Source organism: Oryctolagus cuniculus, chromosome 19 (genome assembly GCF_964237555.1).
Source record: "Oryctolagus cuniculus chromosome 19, mOryCun1.1, whole genome shotgun sequence".
NCBI lineage: Eukaryota > Metazoa > Chordata > Mammalia > Lagomorpha > Leporidae > Oryctolagus > Oryctolagus cuniculus.
In genome coordinates, this window is record NC_091450.1 from 40313712 (window position 1) to 40336387 (window position 22676).

The 22676-nt window shown below is 45.8% G+C and overlaps 1 protein-coding gene across 11 annotated transcripts in view; it reads right to left on the bottom strand.

Annotated features, from left to right (window-relative positions):
- USP42 (ubiquitin specific peptidase 42) overlaps positions 1 to 22676 on the bottom strand; it is a 51114-nt gene that overhangs the window by 27224 nt on the left and 1214 nt on the right. For 4 of the 11 annotated variants that reach the window (XM_051838982.2, XM_051838981.2, XM_070064376.1 and 1 more), the window contains exons 2-3: positions 19428 to 19674; positions 15841 to 16041 (exon numbers count right to left, since the gene is read on the bottom strand). In XM_051838982.2, the coding sequence (XP_051694942.2) occupies positions 15841 to 16041; positions 19428 to 19665 (439 nt within the window). In that variant the 5' untranslated portion in view covers positions 19666 to 19674. Of the gene's footprint in view, positions 1 to 13572; positions 13707 to 14033; positions 14152 to 14370; positions 14512 to 15840; positions 16042 to 19427; positions 19675 to 22519; positions 22564 to 22676 lie in introns of those variants that run through there. The other 7 variants (XM_051838977.2, XM_051838979.2, XM_051838976.2 and 4 more) reach the window with 7 other exon arrangements.

The window sequence follows — 22676 nt, forward strand, 5'->3', positions numbered from 1 at the left end:
CTTTGGATCAGCTCAGCTCTAGCTGTTGCAACCATTTGGGGAGTGAACCAGCATACGGAAGACTTTTCTGTCTCTCCCTCTCACTGTCTGTAACTCTCTCAAATAGATCAATAAAATCTTAAAAAAAAAAAATTTACTTATTTGAAAGGCAGAATTAGAGAGAACGAGCAAGAGCCACCTTCCATCTGCTGGTTCACTCCCTAAATGGCCACAATGGCCGGAGACTCTCCTGTGTCTCTTCTTGTGACCACAGTGGACTGCTCGTCACATAACAGAATACAAAAGACAGCCCAACACCACAGAAAAATTATGGCCCCACCTCTGCTCACACCAGCAAAAGCCAACATCCAGGTGCACTGCAGGGCCCCCCACCATGGGGACATGTCAGAAAAGGGGCGGGGCTGGGAGCCGCCTCCTCAGTGGTGTTGGCAAGGAGCCTGCGGGGAGCAAAGCCTGCCCCTAACCCACAGCAAAGACTCACGTCTCCAGCCTCTCCTCTCCAACCCCTTGCCCCAGGGCCAGAGGTAGGACTTCCGCCATCACACAGAGGTACAAAGACCATGTGGGGAACAGAGCTTCACTCCTATGCAGCGAGAACAAGAAGCTCCAACTACTACCTTGGATGCCAATGGAGGCCAAGGGGGAAACCAGACGCCTTCACCCAACAATTTCCTCTCTGCCTAAGCAGTGTCAGAGAAAGCTAGTTACAGCTAAACAGAAGTCAGATGAGATCAAGTGCCTTCTAACACTGAATAAAAATACCCAGGATTCAACTATCACTCCTCACGTCGAGAACCAAGAATCTCTCAAAAATTAGAACACTGTGTAAGAGGTAACATTTAAAAGAACCCTAAGAGGAGGAGAGTGAAGGTATGTAGGGAGATGACACTGTGCCTACACTTCCCTAAAGCAGTGAAGTGACTATGTTATACGTGGGTACTTCAAAAAGCGTCATGGAAAATACAAATTAAAAGAAGTTTGTTGGGGCCTGCACTGTGGCACAGTAGGCTAAGCCTCTGTCTGTAGCACTAACATCCCATATGGGCTCCTCTTCCAATCCAGCTCTCTGTCATGGCCTGGGAAAGCAGTAGAAGATGGCCCAAGTGCTTGGGTGCCTGCACCACATGGGAGATGCAGAGCAAGCTTCTGGCTCTTGGCTTCAGATTGGCTCAGCTCCAGCTGTTGTGGCCACTTGGGGAGTGAACTACCACTTTTTCTCTGTCTCCACCTCTCAAGTAAATAATTAAAAAAATTAAAAAAAAAAAAAAGTTTTGTGGCTAGTGCTGTGGTGTAGCAGGTAAAACCACCATCTGCGACCCTGGCATCCCACATGGGCTCAGGTCCCTGTCAAGGCGGCTCTGGTTTTTTTTGTGTGTTTTTTCTTCTAGGATTTATTTATCTACTTGAGAGAGGCAGAGTTACATGAAGAAACAGGAAGAGGCACAGAAGAAGGCCTTCCATCGCTGGTTCACTCCTCAAATGCTGCAAAGGCCAGAGCCTGGCCAATCCGAAGCTAGGAGCTTCTTCCGGGTCTCCCAGTGGGTACAGGGACCCAAGCACTTGGGCGGTCTTCACTGCTTTCCCAGGCCATCAGCAGGAGCTGGATGGGAACTGGAGCAGCTGGGACTTGAGTTGGCACCCATATAGTATGCCGGCACTGCAGGCAGATGCTTAGGCGACTGTGCCACAGAGCCAGCCTCTCAGCTGCCCCATTTCTGATCTGGCTCCCTCCTAACGGCCTGGGGAAAGCAGAAGATGGCCCAAGTATTTGGGCCCCTGCCACCCATGTGGGAGACTTGGAAGAAACTCCTGGCTTTCTCCTGGCCCAGCCGTGGCCATTCCATCTAGGAGTGAACCAACAGATGGAAGATCTCTCCGAATTTCAACATAAATTTTAAGAGAGAGAGAGTGCCATGTCACACAGACAGTAATTTTTTAGAAAGCAAGAGTGGGTATATTAACATCGGACCAACAAGACTTCGGAGCAGCGAAAGCCACCGGAGAGGAGCATTATATGACGTCAAGGCCGATCCTCAACAGCTCTGTACTGAACAACAAAGCTGCAAGACACACCACAGAGAGCCGGCCCCGTGCGCACTATTCCTCACACCAGCTGCCTGAATAACCCAAGAGACAATCAGCAAAGACATGGAAACCATCACCACCGCACCAGGCTCCAGACCCGATCGACTCTGACTGCACACCCCACCCCACACACCAAGAGCAAAACACATCTGATTCAAATGTTCACAGAGCACACACCAAGACAGGCCATACTGTGGGCCACACACAAAGAAGTTCTCAACAATCTGACAGAATTAAAATCATAAAGAATGAGTTCTTCAACCACAACGTGACTCAAACTACCCATTAGTAAGGGATAAGAAAATCTCCAAATTCCTAGAAACTAAGTAACACATTTCTAAATGTGATCCAAGGGGCCAGCACCATGGCACAGCAGGTTAAAGCCCCAGCCTGAAGCGCTGGCATCCCATATGGGTGCCGGTTCTAGTCCTGGCTGCTCCACTTCCAATCCAGCTTCTTTACTATGGCCTGGGAAAGCAGTGAAGATGGCCCAAGTCCTTGGGCCCCTGCACCCACTTGGAAGACCCAGAAGAAGCTCCTGGCTCCTGGCTTCGGATCAGCTCAGCTCTGACCGTTGCAGTCATTTGGGGAGTGAACCAGTGGGATGGAAGACCTTTCTGTGCACAGCTCTACTTTTCTCTGTAACTCTTTCAAATAAATAAAATAATTCTTAAAAATAAGAAAAAAAAATTAAAAATAATAAAAAATAAAAATAAATGTGATCCAAGAGTGAGTCTAAGAACAGGCACTGCGGTGCAGCGAGCCGTCGCTTGGGACACTCATGTCCCATGCTGGAGCACCAGTTCAAGTCCTGACTACTCCACTTCAGACCCATTTCCCTGCAAATGGGCACTAAAAGCAGTGGATGAAGGCGCATATACATGCACTCCTGCCAACCACAGGGAGACCCATATGGAGTTCCTGGCTCCTGACTTCAGTCTGGCCCAGCACTGGCTTGTTGTGGCTATTTGGAGAGTGAACCGGTGGGAGGAAGATCTGTTTTCTGTCTCTATATTATCTGTCCCTTCTCAAGGCAGGGGGTGGGTAAGACGGACTGAATGAAAAGACAATATATCAACAATTTTGGGACAAACCTAAATCAGTGCTGAGTAGAAATTTATAGCAATTACTAACAGCAAGAATGAAACTGTACAATGAATCAGTACAGACCATTCAAATATCAAAGAATAATAAGAAAGTACAATGACTAATCTTAAAATAATCAATTTAACAACTAACTTAAAAGAAATGGACCAATTCCTGAAAAAAGAAAACCAGTACAACTCACCCAGCAGGAAAAAAAAAAAAATTCTGAACTGAGCAGCCCTATGTCTATCCAGGACACCAATTTTTAATTTAAAAATTGCCCAAATGTCGCCGGCGCCGCGGCTCACTAGGCTAATCCTCCACCTTGTGGCGCCGGCACACCGGGTTCTAGTCCCGGTTGGGGCGCCGGATTCTGTCCCGGTTGCCCCTCTTCCAGGCCAGCTCTCTACTGTGGCCCGGGAGGGCAGTGGAGGATGGCCCAAGTACTTGGGCCCTGTACCCCATGGGAGACCAGGAAAAGCACCTGGCTCCTGGCTCCTGCCATCGGATCAGCGCGGTGCGCCGGCCGCAGCGCGCCGGCCGTGGCGGCCATTGGAGGGTGAACCAACGGCAAAGGAAGACCTTTCTCTCTGTCTCTCTCTCTCACTGTCCACTCTGCCTGTCAAAAAAAAAAAAAAAAAAAATTGCCCAAATGAAATCTCTAGGCCCAGATGGTTTCATCAGAGAATCCTACTAAATGTTTTAGTAAGATCATCAACCCTACACAATCTCTTCCAAGAAACAGGAAAAGAAGTAAACATCCCAAATCCTGACAGCACAGAAACAAAATCACAGACCTGTAGTGCCCATGGAGTACAGATGTAAAAATCCTTAGAAAATACTAGCAAAGAAAATGTGGCCAAAGGGGTGGGCCTTAGCCTAGTGGCTACCATCTCCCACATCAGAGCACCTGAGCTCAATGCCCAGCTTCCTGCTAATGCAGACCCTGGAAGGCAGCAGTGACTGCTCAATTAACTGGGTTCCTGCCACCCCCGTCAGACACCTGGATGCACTTCCCGGCTCCTCTTCTAGGCCCTGGGAAACCAAACCAGCAAATGGGAGCTCTGTCTCACTAACTCAATTTTTTTTTTTTTTTAGATTTATTTATTTATTTGAAAGTCAGAGTTACACAGAGAGAGGAGAGGCAGAGAGAGAGAGAGGTCTTCCATCCACTGGTTCACTCCCCAGTTGGCCGCAACAGCTGGAGCTGCGCCGATCCAAAGCCAGGAGCCAGGAGCTTCTTCTGGGTCTCCCATGTGGGGGCAGGGGCCCAAGCACCTGGGCCATCTTCTACTGCTTTCCCAGGCCACAGCAGAGAGCTGGACCGGAAGTGGAACAGCCAGATCTCGAACCAGTGCCCATATGGGATGCTGGTACTTCAGTCCAGGGCGTTAACCCGCTGCCCCACAGCACCGGACGCCACTCCATTTTTTTAATAGCAATTACATATAAAGAATTACACACCATGACTAAATGGAGTTTATACCAAGCATGCAAAAGTAACTCAACACTGGAAAAATTAAGCTATGTAAATCACCATATTAACAGTCTTCAACCAATGAAATCCACCATATTAATAAGCCTAAAGAAATACCACATGAACAGACTCAAGTAGATGCTGAAAAAGCATCTGACAAAAATCAGCACACATTCAAGATTAAAAGGGAAAAAAGGAACCAGAGAAACAGCAACAGAGGACTTTCCTTGACTTGGTGAAGGGTATCTATCAAAACACCTACAGCTAACAAACTGAATGCTTTTCCCCTAAAATCAGAAAAGAGGCACGAACGTCTGCTCTTACTATTCAACGGTGCTGCAATTCTGCCCACTGAAGTAGGAGAAGGAAATCAACAGGTGAGACAGGCAAGTCAAGAAGTGAAACGTTCCCTATTTGCAGGACATGATGGCCTACACAGAAAATTTCAAAGAATTGTAAACAAACAAACAAAAAACTACCTGGAACTTGTGAGTTCCACAACATGCTAGGAAATAAGATCAACATATGTGCCCTTATACACTCACAACGTATGTAAGGACCACAATGAAAAATACAATACCACTTAAAATTCTAAAATATACATAGAAATAAAACAGCTAAGCATAAATGTAACAAAACAACATATATATTTACAGACACAAGACTTGTACACTGAAAACCACATACCATTGTCAAAACAAAGCAAAGAGGAATAAAATAAATGAAAAGACCTGCCATGTTCATGGACTGGAAATGCAAACAAAGCAAAGATTTAATTCTTCCCAAATTGAGAAACAGATTCCATCTAATTCCTATCAAAATCCCAACAAGATATTTTGTAGTCACAGAAAAAATTATTCTATAATTTACATGGAAATTAAAGAAACTAGAATAGCTAAAACTATTTTTCAAAAATAAGTAAAAAGGGGCCGGTGCTGTGGTGTACTGGGTAAAGCTACCGCCTGCAGTGCCGGCATCCCATATGGCACCAGCTCGAGTTCCGGCTGCTCCACTTCTGATCCGGCTCCCTGCTACAGCCTGGGAGAGCACTGAAAGATGGCCCAAGTCCTTGGGCCCCTGCACCCATGTGGGAGACCTGGAAGAAGCTCCTGGATCCTGGCTTTGGTTCGGCACAGCTCCGGCCATAGCGGCCAACTGGGGAGTGAACCAGTGGATGGAAGACATATTTCTGTGTTACTCTGCCCTTCACACAAATACATAAATCTTTTAAAAAAATAAGTACAAGGAATCATTCTACCCAACGTCAAGATTAATACATAGCTACAATAATACAGAACAAAGAGACAGATACAGTAACAGAACAGATGGCCCAGAAACAGACCCGCACAAATGTGCCCAAGTGATTTTTTACAACACCCAATTGCAACGCAATAGCTGACGCTGGACATCAGCCCGCAGACAAAAACAACTAATAACTTAAGCCTCACATTTATACAAAAATTAACCCAAAGTAGATCACAAACTTTGTAATTTATATAAAACTTACAGGAGACATGTAAAACTTATTGAAAAAAATAGAAGAAAATCTTTAGGATCAGCGGTAAGGCAAGATCTTCAACTTGACACTAAAAGCACAATCCATAAAAGAGAAGAAAAAAAAGCAATAAACTGAACTTCATCAGCCCTAACCACTGAAGCCGAACCAGCAGATTGAAGGTTGATCTCTTTTTCTATGTGTATCTAACTCTGCCTTTCAAATAAATAAATCCAAAAAAAAAAAAAAAAAAGTTAAAAACTTCTGACCAGAGCTGGATTTGTGGTATACCAAGCTAAGCTGCCACCTACACTGCCTACATCCCGTACTAGAGCATGGATTCTAATCCCTGGCTGTGCGCTGTGGTACAGCAGGTAAAGTCAGGACCTGCAGTGCCGGCAGCCCACACGGGAGCCAGTTTGAGTCCCAGCTGCTCCACTTCCGATCCAGCTCTCTGCTGTGGCCTGGGATAGCAGTGGAGGATGGCCCAAGCCCTTGGGCCTCTGCACCCGCGTGGGAGACCTGGAGGAGGCTCCTCGCTCCTGGCTTTGGATTGGCACAGCTCCGGCCACTGCAGCCAACTGGGGAGTGAACCAGCGGATGAAAGACCTTTCTCTCGCTCTCTCTACCTCTCCTTCTCTTTCTGTGTGACTCTTTCAAGTAAATAAATAAATCTTAAAAAAAAAAAAAAAAATCCCTAGCTGATCCGCTTCTGAGTCAGACCCCTGCTAGTGTGCCTGGCAAAGCAGTGGCAGACAGCCCCTGCCACCCACGCAGGATGGCGCTACCGGCCCATGGTTTAGCCTCACCCAGCCCTGATCACTAGTCATTATAGGAGTGAATCAGCATAAGGAAGATCTCTCTCTCTCTCCTTCCTCTTCAAATAAACAAATAAATCTTTAAAATGTGCACACATATATAAAATAAAAAATTCTGGGCCAGCACCATGGCTCAATAGGCTAGTCCCAGTTGGGGCGCCGGATTCTGTCCCAGTTGCCCTCTTCCAGGCCAGCTCTCTGCTGTGGCCCGGGAGTGCAGTGGAGGATGGCCCAAGTGCTTGGGCCCTGCACCCCATGGGAGACCAGAAGCACCTGGCCCTGGCTCCTGGCTTCAGATCAGCATGGTGCGCCGGCTGCAATGCGCTGGCCGCAGTGGCCATTGCGGGGTGAACCAACAGAAAAGGAAGACCTTTCTCTCTGTCTGTCTACTCTGCCTGTCAAAAAAAAAAAAAAAATTCTGGCTTTTGTCTGTGATGATTAATGGAATAAAAACAGATACACAGACCAATGGAACAGAATAGAGAATGTGGAAATAAATCCACTCATCTACAATCAATTTGCAACCAAAGCAGGAAGCATACATATTACAGAAAGGCACTTGGTGTCGTAGTGGCACGTTTACTGTAGCACTGCTCACAGGAGCCCAGTTATGGGATCACCCTAGGTGTCCACTGACAGACAGGTGTCCAAGGGTGCCTGATGCAGCACTGTGTGTAAAACAAAAACCTGGCCGGCGCCGCGGCTCACTAGGCTAATCCTCCGCCTTGCGGCGCCGGCACACTGGGTTCTAGTCCCGGTCGGGGCGCCGGATTCTGTCCCGGTTGCCCCTCTTCCAGGCCAGCTCTCTGCTGTGGCCAGGGAGTGCAGTGGAGGATGGCCCAGGTGCTTGGGCCCTGCACCCCACGGGAGACCAGGAAAAGCACCTGGCTCCTGGCTCCTGCCATCGGATCAGCGCGGTGCGCCGGCCGCAGCGCGCCGGCCGTGGCGGCCATTGGAGGGTGAACCAACGGCAAAGGAAGACCTTTCTCTCTGTCTCTCTCTCTCACTGTCCACTCTGCCTGTCAAAAAAAAAAAAAAAAAAGAAAGAAAAGAAAAAGAAACAAAAACCTGGAAAGCAACGAAGCAAGCACCAACAGCTAAAAGTTGTCTACTCCTGTAAATCAATAAATAGCATCCAGGAGAAAGCACTGTGGCACAGGGGGTTAAGCTGCCGCTCGCAACGCCGGCATCCCACATCAGAGGCAGGAACGGGCCCAGCTACTCTACTCGTTCTGATCCAGCACCTGGGAAGCCCCAGAGGACGGCCTACATACTTGGGCCCTGCATCCACAGGATGCAGGTGGAACTCCTGGCTCTGGCTTCAGTCTGGCCCAGGTGTGGCTGCTGTGACCATTTGGGGACTGAGCCCACATATGGAAAAACTTTAACTTTTTTTTAAAGATTTATTAATTCTATTAGAAAGGCAGAGTTACAGAGAGGGAAAGGCAGAGGGATAAACATCCTCCATCTGCTGGTTCACTCCCCAAATGGCTGCAATAGCTGGAGTTGGGCCAATCCAAAGCCAGAAGCCAGGAGCTTCCTCTGGGTCTCCCATGTGGGTGCAGGGGCCCAAAGACTTGGGCCATCTTCTGCTTTCCCAGGTCATAGCACAGAGCTGCATCAGAAGTGGTGCAGCCGGGACTCGAACCAGTGTCCATATGGGATATCAGCATTGCAGGCAGCAGCTTTACCCATTATACCACAGTGCGGGCCTTGGAATATCTCTTTCTCTGTCTCTCCATCACTCTCTATTGCTCTGCCTTCCAAATAAATGCAACTTTAAAAAAAAAAAAAGAAAAAGAAATACCTTGCAGTTAATAAAATGAGGTAGATCTATTATGGATTCAGATTCATATTAACCATAAAAAAGAACAAAACTATAGTTCAGCAACAAGAATGGAACTGGAGGACCTTGTGTCGAGTGAGGTAAGTCAGGAACAGAGACCTCGTGTTCTCACAGGCGTGTGGAAGCCAAAGTGATCTCAAGGAAGGAGAGGACAGAGAGGCAGTTCCTGGAGCCCAGGGCGGGAGAGGGAAGAGGCTGGTTAATGGGTGCACCAGAGGAGCAGGACAGGAGGAATAACTTCCAAGCTTCTACAGCACAGCAGGACAATTACGCTTGAAAACAAGTAACTGAATATTTCAGAATAGCTAAGAGAGAGGACTTTAATGTTCCCAACACAAAATGATACATCTGAAGGTGACAGACATGCAATTACCCTGAACTGTTACTACACACTGTAGACATGCGTTTAAATGCCACACAGCACCCCATAAATACGAACACAACTAATAAATAAACTCTAACTGGTAGGATAAACACTAAAGAAACTGAAAAAAAAATTTTAAAAACTCAATTAAGGAAATGGAAACAGAAGCTGCAGACTGGGAAGAAACATTTGGATCCACATATCCAACACAGGCCTGGAAGCTAGAATAGGGTATATAAACAACTCCCTACACTTGACAGAGTGGGCTCGCACTGTGGCACAAAGGGTTAAGCCACTGCATGCAATGCCTGCATCCCATGTGGGAACCAGCTACCACTTCCGATCCAACTCCTTGCTTATTTATGTGCCTGGGAAAACAGAGAAAGGTGGCTCAAGTACCTGGGGCCCTGCCACCCTCATGGGAGACCCAGACTGAGTTACAAGTTCTAGGTTTTGGCCAGGCCCAGCCCCAGTCACCTGGGGAGTGAACCAGCATATGAAATCTGTTTCTCTGTAACTTCCAATTCAATTAATCTTAAAAAAAAAAAAAAAAAAAAACCTTGAAAACCAAAGAATGAGACCAAAAATGAAGCTCGCACTAGAGACGCGCAAACTGATTCCAAAACTCATTTGGAAATGTAAATGCCTAAGAAGGGCCAAACAATTTTGAGAAATAAAAATAAATTTAGAGGACTTACCTGATTTCAAAACCCAATTATATCATAATCAAAACCTTGTTTTATGGAATAAAGGATCAGTTTAACCAAATAGGCTCCAGAAACAGATGCAAATGAACGTGGACAACTGATTCTGACAAAGGTACAAACACAATTCGGTGGTAAGAGTTATCTTCTTTCCTCCTAAATTTTAATTTATTCCTTTTCATCTTATTTGAAAAGCATTGAGACAGATCATCTCCTATCTCCTGGTTCACTCCACAAATGCCCACAACAACCAGGGCCAGGTCAGACTGAACCATGACCCAGAACCTCCCTCTGGTCTCCCACAGGGGTGACAGGGACTCAAGTAATTGACCCAGCATCTGCTGCCTTTCCAGATGCGCGTCAGCAGGAGGATGGACGAGAAGGCGAGCAGCTGGGACTGGAACCGAGCTCTCCAATATGCGACACAGGCGTTTCAAGCCAGAGCCCCACCCCAAGAATTACCTTTTCAATAAACAGTGCTGGGAAATGGATTTCCATATGCAAAAACAAGAACTTATTCTTACCCATTCTTTACACCACACAAAAAAATCCACTCACTATTGGCCAGTGACACAAATCTAAAAGCAAAAACTATAGAACTTCTAGAAGAAAATGTCATAAAGGTCTGTAACTTCTGGTTAGGTAACAAGTTCTTAATACAATACTGAAGCACGGGCTGGTGCCGCAGCTCAATAGGCTAATCCTCCGTCTGCGGCGCAGGCACACCGGGTTCTAGTCCTGGTCAGGGCGGCGGATTCTGTCCTGGTTGCCCCTCTTCCAGGCCAGCTCTCTGCTGTGGCCAGGGAAGGCAGTGGAAGATGGCCTAAGTGCTTAGGCCCTGCACCCACATGGGAGAACAGGAGAAACACCTGGCTCCTGGCTTTGGAACAGCGCCATGCGCCGGCCACAGTGGCCATTGGGGGGTGAACCAACGGCAAAAGGAAGACCTTTCTCCCTGTCTCTCTCTCACTGTCCACTCTGCCTGTGAAAAATAAAAAATAAAATAAAATTAAAAAATACTGAAGCACGATTGATTTAAAAAAATATTATAATGAAAGGAATGAAAAGACCAGCCCTATTCCAAGAAAATATTTGCAAATCACCTATCTGATAAACGATTCGCATCTAAAATATATAAAGAACTCTCAAAATTCAATAATAAAAAAATTACCCAGTTTTAAAATGAGTAAAAAGGGCAGGTGTTTGGCACATCCCTTAGCAGAGTCCAGGGTTCAACTCCCAGCTCCATTCCTGAGTTCAGCATCCTGCTAACACACACTCTGAGACGCAGCAGGTGACAGCTCAAGTGCCAGGGCCCCTGCCAGCACCTGGGACACTTGGGAGTTCCAGGCTCCTGGCTCCAGTGAGGCCTGGCCCTTGCTGCAGGCATTTGTGGAGTAAACCAGCAGGCCCAAAGTCTATCTTTTTCTGTCCCACTCTCACTAAAATAAAATGAAAATAAACAAGCAAACAAACAGGCAAAAGATTTGAAGAGGCATTTCAGCAAAGTAAATCCACAGATGGCAAATAACTACATGAAAAGATGTTCAACATCATTACTGAGTAGAGAAATACAAATTAAAACCACGATAAGGGGCCGGCGTTGCGGCTTAGCGGATAAAGCCTGCAGTGCCAGCAGCCCATACGGGCGCTGGTTCTAGTCCCGGCTGATCCTCTTCCAATCCAGCTCTCTGCTATGGCCTGGGAAAGCAGTAGAGGCCCAAGTCCTGGGTCCCTGCACCCACATGGGAGATCTGGAAGAAGCACCTGGCTCCTGGCTTCAGACTGGCACAGCTCGACCCATTGCAGACATCTGGGGAACGAACCAGCAGATCGAAGACCTCTCTCTCTCTCTCTGCCTCTGCTTTTCAAATAAAAATAAAAACACACACACAGGGGCTGGCACCATGGCGCACTAGGTTAATCCTCCGCCTGTGGTGCTGGCATCCCATATGGGCACCAGGTTCTAGTCCCGGTTGCTCCTCTTCCAGTCCAGCTCTCTGCCATGGCCCAGGAAAGCAGTGGAGGATGGCCCAAGTGCTTGGGCCCCTTCACCTGCATGGGAGACCAGGAAGAGACACTTGGCTCCTGGCTTCGGATCGGCGTAGCTCCGGCCATTGTGGCCATTTGGGAGATGAACGATCAGATGGAAGACCTTTCTCTCTGTCTCTCTCACTGTCTGTAACTCTATCTGTCAAATAAATAAATAAATCTTTTTAAAAAACCACACACACACACACACACACACACAGTAAGATACTAAATGCCACACACCTATTAAGACAGCTAAAATTCAACACACTGATCATCCCAGCTCCAGGGAGGGATATGGAGCAAATGGAACTTTCGCTCACTGCTGGTCCAAAGAACACGTTACAACTACTTTGGGAAACCGTTTGGAAGTATCTACAGTGTTAAGAGGGAGCAGGATTTGGCACCATGGTGAGGATGCTGTCTGGGACACCAACATCCCACACTGGTGTGCCTGAGCTCATTTCTGCTTCCAATTCCAGCTCCCTGCTAACGCACACCCTGGGAGGCAGCAGACAATGGCCCAAGTACTGAGGTCCCTGCCACGTACACAGGAGATCCAGACTGAGTTCTGGTCTCCTGGCCATGGCACAGCTTTAGCTATTAAGGCATCTGGGGAGTGAACCAGCAGATAGAAGATCTCTCTCATTCTCTCTCTCTCCCTTTCAAATATAATGAAAATTTTTTCAAAGTTAAAAAAAAAAAAGGTACACATGTGTCCGAGGACCGAGCCACTTCACTAATTACCCAAGAGAAATTAAAACATGCCCTCACAAAGCTTTGCTCCCAAATATCTGTAGCAGCTTATTGGTGATGGTCTGAAATGGCAAATAACCCAAATGTTTATTTGGGTAAATGGAGAAATAAAGTGTGGTAGATCCATATGATGGAATACTACTCAGAAATAAAAATGTATTACTGATACAGCAAGGCATGGAATAATGTCAAAACAGTTACACTGATAGAAGAAAACAAGACAATTTAATATACAGAGCCTTCAAAAAGTTCAAAGAGGGGCCAGCATTATGGCACGGCAGGTAAAGCTGCCACCTGTAATGCCAGCATCCCACGTGGGTGCCTACTGGAGTCCTGGCCGCTTCACTTCCCATCCAGCCCCCTGCTAACGCACCTAGGAAGGCAATGGAAGATGGCCCCAGTGCTTGGGCCCTGCACCCACGTGAGACCTGGAAGAATCTCCTGGCTTCTGCCTGGCTCAGCCCTCGCCAATGCAGCCATCTGGGAAGTATATCAGCAGATGCAAGATCGATCTCTCTCTCTCTCTCTCTCTCTCTGTGCTCCTCCCTCTTGCTATGTAACTCTTGATTTTCAAATAAATAAATACATCTTTTAAAAAAAGTTCAAAGAAAATGAATACTATGAAAAAACTAAGTATGGTTGTTAAAATTTTTTTGCATCAGAATACTTATATTTGAATTCCATTCTCCACAAACCTGTTGGAGTTCCCTTATGGACTGTGTAATTCCGCATATTCAACAGTCTAGAAGATCCAAACTAGGGGCAGGCATTGCGGCACAGCAGGGTAAGCTGCTGCTTAGGATACCCACATCCCAGACTGGAGTGCCTGGTGTGAGTCGCAGCTTCTCCCCCCCTCTAATCCAGCTTCCTCCCAATATGCCTGGGAAACAGCACATGACGGCACAAGTACCTGGGTTCTGCCATCCATGTGGGAGACCTGGATGGAGTTAGCAGCTCCAGGGATCAGCTTAGCCTTGCTCCAGCTACCGCAAGCCCTTGGGGAGTGAACCAGCTGGATGGAGGTCTCTCTCCCTATCATTCCATCTTTCAAATAAACAAATAAATCTTTGTTTCAATAAAGAAAAGAAACTCCAAACAAAGCTATCGCACCAGAAAGCCTGTCAGTGGCTTCATGGGATGGAAGGAATGGGAGTGAGCAGCAGAGGAAAAGGCGTTAGGAAACTTCTGGAGTAAGAAACATGTTCAAAATCTTCCTCATGATGAGAGTCCATGAGTGTACACAAATGTCAAAACGCATCACACTTTATGTTTAAATATGTGCAATTTCTTGTATATCAATTATACCTCAATAAAACTGGGGGAGGGGAGAGACAGAGATGGGACATCATCAGTAAAAAAAAGAACAGGCACCTGGAGCCGATGCTATGGCGTAGCGAGTTAAACCGCCGTCTGCAGTGCTGGCATCCCACATGGGCACCGGTCTCAGTCCTGGCTGCTCCACTTCTGATCCAGCTCCCTGCTAATGTGCCTGGGAATGCAGCGGAAGATGGCCCAAGTCCTCGGGCCCCAGCACCCACGTGGGAAACCCGGATGAAGCTCCTGGCTCCTGCCTTCGACTTGGCCATTCGGCCATTTGGGGAGTGAACAAGCAGATGAAGACTTCTCTCTCTGCCTCTCCCTCTTCCTCTCTGTAAATCCACCTTCCAAATACATTAATAAATCTTTAAAAAAAAAAAAAAATAGGCACCTAATTCTGGACACCAGGAACTCTTGAATCTTGTCTTGGTGTGTTCTCTCACTGTCCAGGTGCTAGTGCTGGGTGTCCATCCACACCCTACTGTAAGTGCGTAAGAGACTGGAAAGCTGTCTTTGAGGAATGAATGATGTACTTAAAAAAGGAGAAAATGACATCAAACAGAATATTCATTCTGTAATTTAAAACCCCTTGGCATAACAAATACCTCTATTTTAGATTCCAGGTGATTTTTCTTTGGTTTCTTTAAATTTTTTGTACTTTCTAAATTGTGTACAAACAGTACTTATGCTGTTTGGAGAGAAAAATAGCTATTCAGGAATCAATCTGTATTCTCCATTAGGAACCATTCAAGGGGCTGGCACTGTGGCATAACAGGTAAAGCCACTGTCTGCAGCATCAGCATCCCATACAAGTGCTAGTTCAAGATCCAGCTGCTCCACTTCCAATCCAGTTCCCTGCTAATGCACCTGGGAAAGCAGAGGAAGATGGCCCGAGTACTTGGGCCCAAGCACGTACATGGGAGACCTGGAAGCAGCTCCTGGCTCCTGGTATATGCCTGGCCCCGCTACGACCATTACGGCCATTTGGAGACTGAACCAGCAGATAGAAGATCTCTCTGTCTCTCCCTCTCTCTGTAACTTTCTCTTTCAATAAATAAATAAATCTTTAACCCCCTCCCCAAAAAAAGAGACTAAGGAGGTTTTTTTTTTTGATCCTGATCATTAACAATTAGCACAAGTATACACACATGAGTAGTCTGAGCATAACTTTACTTCAAAGAACAGGGAAACTTCATTTATAAAGGGTAAAGGATATTTACAAGATATAAAGGTCATAACCTAAAAAATGGATATTCTATAAATTCTGAACCTCATTAATTAACCACTGAGTTAGCATCCTCATAGGTTCACCTAATTAAAGACCGTTCACAATGTTTGAACTGCTTTTCTGCCCTGGGGGGTTGAGGATGCAGCTCCCATGCTAAAGGCAGAACTCTCCATGGACACCAGGACACGGGGCAGCACTGAGGGGTGACACGGCTCCTCTCTCCACTATGGCTCAGCAGCCTGTCAGTCAGTCAAGCCCTGCAACAAAGGATGAGGCTGGGAAAGGCAGGAATTCTTAACCCTGCTTGTCCCAAACTGTTACTATCAGACACTGCGGTCACACTGTCTAACAAGCAGGGAAACCAGCGTGGGGAGGTTGTGGTGCAGAAATGCTAAATGCAGGTGAAGTGTTTCTTTTTTCAATACTGTCACAGTAGGAGCAAAACGCTTTATGCAACTTGCATACGAATCCTCAGAGTCCTCTTCCTCTTTGTTTTCTCAAAGAATAAACGATCAAATACCTTAGCGATCAAATACCTTGACTTAATTCTTCATTGTCACCCCAGAGAAAAAAAAATCAAGGTAGGTTATTTTTCCACAATTCTGCAAACATACCAGGACACAGACCACTTACATGTCTTGGAGTGTTCATGTGATAGCATGTAATTGGCGAGAGGCGGCGTGTAGGTTAGACACTGCAGGGCTGCATTGGCAAAGCAGGTATTGCCCAAATTCTGGAGCCCAGCTCCAACTCTGTGAGTTTGTTGCCACTTAAGACAAATCTTCTCAGATGGAAAAAGAACTTTTTGTGGAGGAGCAATGCCATCACCTAGGGCTAGAAATAGAAACACATGTTTTAAAACAGAGCTTTGCAGGCTTCTTCCAAAACTAAACAAATAGCAACACTTGATCAAACCTGAATCTGATCAAGATTCTAAACCTCATCACCAGTGTGCCGGAACTAGAGGGGAGACAAGGACATTTTAAAAGACAGACTCCAGAATGTAGGAAACTCTACATGATTTGGTTTTTTCAATAAATAAACTGCAAGAATAAAAAGGGGAGAAGGTTACACACTAAAAGAAACTTAAGAGGGGTCGGCGCCATGGTGCAGGTTAATTCTCTCTCCGCCTGCTGCGCGGGCACAACATATGGGTGCCGGTTCTAGTCCTGGCTGCTCCTCTTCCAATCCAGCTCTCTGCTGAGGCCTGGAAAGGCAGAAGATGGCCCAAGTCCTTGGGCCCCTGCACCTGTGTGGGAGACCGGGAAGAAGCTCCCGGCTCCTGGCTTTGGATTGGCACAGCTCCAGCCACTGTGGCCATTTGGAGAGTGAACCAACAGAAGGAAGACCTTTCTGTCTCTCCCTCTCACTGTCTGTAACTCTACCTCTCAAATAAATAAAATCTTTAAAAAAAAAAAAAAAGAAAGAAAAACTTAAGAGACATCCCACCCAGTGCAAAGTGTAGGCCCTGTCAGAACGCTTTCTACAGCAAACTGATGACAAAGGATGATGGGACAACCAGGGAGACAGAACACTGACTGCATTTCTAATACAAAGACTTTATTTTTCAGAGACGAATCCTTTAGATACACAATTAGCATATTCAAAATTGAAATAGGAAGTATCAGACTTGCTTTAAATAATGGGGGGGGGGGGTTTAACTGGCATAATTGGCCATGAGTTGACGTCCAAGTGACTGATGGTTACATGAGATTTCTCTTAACTACTGTCTTATAGTCACTTAAAATTTTTCTAAATAAAGTTTTTGTTTTTTTTTTTTTAATTTATTCGAGAGGCAAAGAGAGACAGACAGAGCACTCATTCACTGGATCACTCCCTAAATGCCAACATGGGCCTGGGTTGGGCTGTCAAAGCTGAGAGCCTGGAACACAATCCTGGTCTCCCACGTGGACGGCAGGAACTGTTATCTGAACCATCCCCGCTGCCTCCCAGGATCTGCACTGGCACAAGTTGTAATCAGGAGCCAGAGCCGGGGCTCAGATTCAGGCACGCAACTGTGACTCTAAATGCCCACTCCTAATAACAGGTTTTCAAAAGGAAGTGACGCCACCATCAATGGAGCAGGGGTCAAGCCCCTCCCTACACATCCAGGCGATGTCTAAATGGTACTTAGAGAGCTCACGAGAATCACTAGGCACGGGGTCTCTGTCTGCACAACCCCAGCAGCAGGTGGTCAAGGAGGCAGCACACTCCACCTTACAGTTAACTTCGTAAGCCTTTATTTGTACGCATCTATAGCTTTAACTTGTCATTTCATTTTTCCATGAACTCTGAAGTACCCCCTACATTCAGTACCACTGTCATGTCACTGAGCGGACTCTCCCCAGGACCCAGGCGGGCTCAGTTCTGATCCCAGCAGCAGATTTACCACCACGGTTCTGAACTCAAGCCGTCAGTCACCACCAGACACACCGGTAAGCATGCTGTACGTGGCCTAAAGGGTCTCGTCCACGTTCAAGCCTTTTACAGATTCCTGGTAACCACACATGCGATCAGAACTCAGGGGAAGCTCAGCGACAGCTTACTGAGCAAAGCTCAAAATCACCCACAGCCAAGCCCAGCTTTTCAGAGGCCTGCCAGCTCCTCGGCACACGACAGGCGGGCATGCTCCGCAGAGGCTGAGCACTCAGACACAGACAGGCCTCAGCTCTGGAGGGACAGACAGCAAGACCAGGAAAAGGGAGCGAGCTGCGGACGGTGGGGAGGGACCCCTCAGGACGGCACAGTGGGAGATGTGAGCCAGGGAGGCTGGAGATGTGGAGAAGGTGTCCTGTGGGAAACGAGTCAAAGGAGCTAACCCTCAACGAGGCACAGCCCAGCAAGTAGCTTGTGTTTTGTGGTATCCACTTTGCTTCCACTCAGAACACCTTCAGCAAACCAAACCACCTCTCTCCCCCACAACAAACCAGGTGACTCCAAACAGAAGAGACGAGTTATTCTACGCCAAACAACGCCCTCAGTAGAAACTCTATCACCCTTCTTTGGATGTCAAATCTTCAAGTCTTAAAATTCAAAAAATCTTAGAAGGACCAACTAAAAGTGTCAATGTCTCATTTATCTGGGTGAATTTTAACATATGTAACCACATTTGTAATATTTTAACAAACGTAACATTTGTATCATCTGCTCTGTCACAAGGAGCTTTATTAGTAGTACAGCTGGTTTTTAACAGCAAAAAAACATTAGCCAGGGAGAGCCTGTTTGCTACAGGGGTGGGGAACATCCGGCCCACCGGCCACAAAGGCCCACAAAATCATTTAATCTGGCCCTGCCAAGGCAAGCCCAGGAGGTACTCAAAATTCAATAAATCCATAGCAGGCTACTTTTTAGGTTGGTAATTTTGTATGGCCCATAACAAATGATGTCTAACTATCCAAATGGCCCTTGGCAGGAAAAAAGGTTCCCCACCCCTAGAAAGGCAACCATTTAAAAAAAAAAAATAATCTTTAAATTTTTAAAGAAATCTACTTAGAGAACTATAACAACTACTGGGTAGCTGAGCAGTCAAGGTAATTTAACTTGCCCATCCCAAGTCTCAGAAGGATAAAGTGGCTCACTAGGCTAATCCTCCACCTGCAGCACTGGCACACTGGGTTCTAGTCCCGGTTGGGGCGCCGGACTCTGTCCCGGTTGCCTCTCTTCCAGGCCAGCTCTCTGCTGTGGCCCGGGAAGGCAGTGGAGGATGGCCCAGGTGCTTGGGCCCTGCACCCACAAGGGAGACCAGGAGAAGCACCTGGCTCCTGGCTTCAGATCGGTGCAGTGCGCTGGCCGCAGCGTGCCGGCCTTTGGAGGGTGAATAAACGGCAAAAGGAAGACCTGTCTCTCTCACTGTCCACTCTGTCAAAAATAAATAAATAAATAAAGCTCCTGGATCCTGATCGGCACAACTCCAGCCGTTGCGGCCATCTGGAGAGTGAACCAATGGATGGAAGACATTTCTCTCTGTCTCTACCTTTCTCTGTAACTCTTTCAAATAAATAAATCTTTAAAAATAAAAATAATTTTTTTAAAAATTAGAAACAAAACAATTATTAATATCCTAGTATCTTAATTATGAACATGGAACAGAGCACAGTGACATGCATCCCATAAACAAAGCACCTGCGCGGGGACCAGGGATGAGCCCCTCTCTGGACCCGCACACCACCAACAGCACGCACACAGAAAATCTCTGGCAGGGCCTTTACAGAAAGCAGTACCTTGGTCTTTCTGTGGTGATGGCTTTGATTTATCAGCTACAGAAGAATTCGAGTAAACTACAGCACCAGGTACTGGTCCTAAAGGAAGGGTGTGGTTTGCCACATCATTTAATGAAGACACAGCACCCCAGCTGGCAGAACCTGCATCCATGTCTCCAGGCGAGACTGCCTCCGAACTGCCAGGTGGGTTCTGATAGGCCGATGGGTCTGAAGGTTCAGCTTTGTCAACTATGGTCATTGTTCAACTCTGCAAAAGACAAGAACATACAGTGTTTCATGAAGTGAGAAAAGTCATCCATTCACCCTATCATCAGATCCTGGAAAGCTATTCTCACCACTTCCAATTATTTTTAAACAAATCACTCAAACATCCTTGGAACATACAACACCATGTAAATCTAAAAGTGTCAACAATCTTTATTTTAAAACCTTCAAAGAAGTATTTGATCAGAAGAACTTCTCATTCTATTCCATGTCCCCTCAAAGTCTGATTTTCCATTTATAATTAAGCACCTCAATTTCCAATTCTATATATTTACTATATAAGTACCTATTTTCTCCTCTCCACTGCTTACAACTAGAAACAGTATACACACTGATGGATTTGACTACATTTCCAATTCACATATACTTCCTCAGGGAACAATCTCAACTACTTGGAAGAGAAAGATCTAACTTTAACTGTGATCTTGAAGTACAAACTGACACTGCATGAAAAATATGACATTCCAAAAAAAGTATAATTATGGGAAGTCTCGCCTATGAAATAAAACCATTTGTCTGAAGAGCTTCATTTGTATGGTATGTATGATTTATTTTTAAATGAAACTCATAAGACATCAAACCTGAACACAAATGCATTACAAAACTACTTCGTTTTCTCTTTGAATTCTATTTTAAAATCTACTAATTGAGCAGGCGGTTCATTAGCCACTGAAGGCACGTTAACCTGTTTAATGTTAGAATGAACCTCGGAGAGACGCGAGAAGCCACGGTAAGCCAGAAGACTAGGCAGCTGGGCCTGGAGGACAGGTCTAGCACTCCCTGCTGGGCTCCCTCAGGGACATCCCACCCGGTGAGCAGAGCACTTTCAGGAATGTGTCTGCAACTGCCCAAGGGCAGCCAAACCTAGAGCTGACCCTCCCCTGCTCACCTTGCTTGGGAGTGACCCGTCAGCCCGCCCACGGCACAGTGGCCTAACACCTGGACGGGCACTCTCTGACCCAGGAACCTCCCCAAACTACCCCACATTCCCTTCCCAGCTCACCCTAGGCTCTGCCTTTTCCAACCTCCCAGCATTGCCAGCTCACACTGCTGAGTTCAGAATTCATTTCCTCAGACACCTTCCTGACAACCCCCTTCCCAACACTGGGGGAGAAAGCCCTCCTCCAAGCTCACCGCACCAGGCCTGTGGCTCTCCAGCGCTCACCCCACAGCACCCAGGCCTTGTACTTGTTGCTATCACGTTCTCATTTACATCTGAACTGAACAAATGAGTGAACAAATCCTGAAAGCAGGAAATAGCCAGCACTTGCTCTTAGCACCAGCCTGTGCTGAGGGGTTCATATGTATCTTCTTTAATCCTTAAACTCAGAAGTAGGAACAGCCTTTAAAATCTGCTTTAAGAAATGTATCCAACACAGTAAATACAAAGGACAATGCACATGCCACTCCAACGAACATTATAAATACTGCACTGGATATTGTAAAAGCCTTAAATTTGTTGTCTGATTTTTAATTAACATTGCCACCCCCAAAACATACAGCTGTAAAGTTTTTGAAATCTTCTGTAGAAACAGTAAAGTAGAAGTTAATTAGGTCTTAATGAACTAAGAAAAAAAACTGAATTAAAATTTTAAAACAATTAAAGATCTGTGACCCTCATTCAGGAAGCTTGAGCTGTGTCACCCAATAGAGTTTACCCTTCCTTATTTAACAGTCAAAAGAAATTATGAAACCAGCGTGGGGACAGGAATAAGAAACAAAATAAGAGGAAGAAAAGGAAGAAGAAAATCAAAACAAAGTAGCAAGACAAGGCTAAATGGGCCCTGGCTAAATGGGCCCTACCTACAGTAACATTAACTAACGGCAAACCCTGCTTTCCCCGGCATAAACATCCCTTCAGGACAATCATTAACAAACAACCAAATAAAACCGTTTTTACTTGCTCCAATAACCTTTTGGAAAGAAAAGCAACTCTTTGAAAAAAAAAAAAAAAAAGCCTCAAGCGTCAATCAGCCTTAATTTTGGATCAATGAAGTCTCACCTGAAGCCATCAGGTGCCACACTCAACCCCAAATGCTGCAGAGATAACCCTTCCTGAAGCCAAACAGTGTCGAGTAGGACTTACCAGTCACCTAAAAGGCACTTCAAAAAATTCTTGGAAAATGAGATTAAAGCTATCTTTGTTTTAGCGCCAAAAAAAAATTCAAAATCCACACACACAAGGGGTCTTCAAAAGTTCACGGAAAATGCGTACAATGAAAAAACTGCTCATGGATATCAAAATTATTTCTCAGCAAAACACACCTCTCTCTTAATTCCCTTTTCCCAGAACTTTCTGAAGTGCTTGTTGCGTTCTTTACTCTCCTTAGCACGCCCGTCATGAAAGTTCAGGGCTTTAAAGCAATTACATCAACGGAGAGTTGAAACTTCTCTCAACATCTTTGGATGCTAACACAAAAAGTTACAAAGGCATGTTTAAAACACACACGGAATCAAGGCGGGGGTGTGTGTGTGCAGGAATGACAGTCACAGATGATGCCTTCCTTCCCCAGACCCTCCCACTCCAACCCCCTATGGTGACCCAATCTGAGAACGCCTTATTCTACTTTTTTTTTTTCCTAAAGATTATATCACCATGTAAACAGTGTAAAACAGTGTAGCAATCCACACACACACTGAGGTGGTATCAACACAACTAAAAAGAAACTGTTATCACTGTGCTTCTACATAATGTAATCCACATTCTTGTAGCATTTCCGTTTTAGAAGAAAAACATACACAAAGTTTAAGAAAAAAAAAAAAGATACAACCTGGGCTCTGATTCTACTTAGGCAAACAAACGATTAGCCCTTAAACCAAATACTTACTGTAGACTTGATTCAGGGGTACAGAAAAGAAAGTGAAACTGACCCTAAGTAAAAACAAATAAGTGAAACTCATTATTCACATCCCCTATGCACTTTGAATGAGTTAATACAGTAAAAAAAAATTTAAAAAGTACAATGAACGCTTAAAACGTGCAAC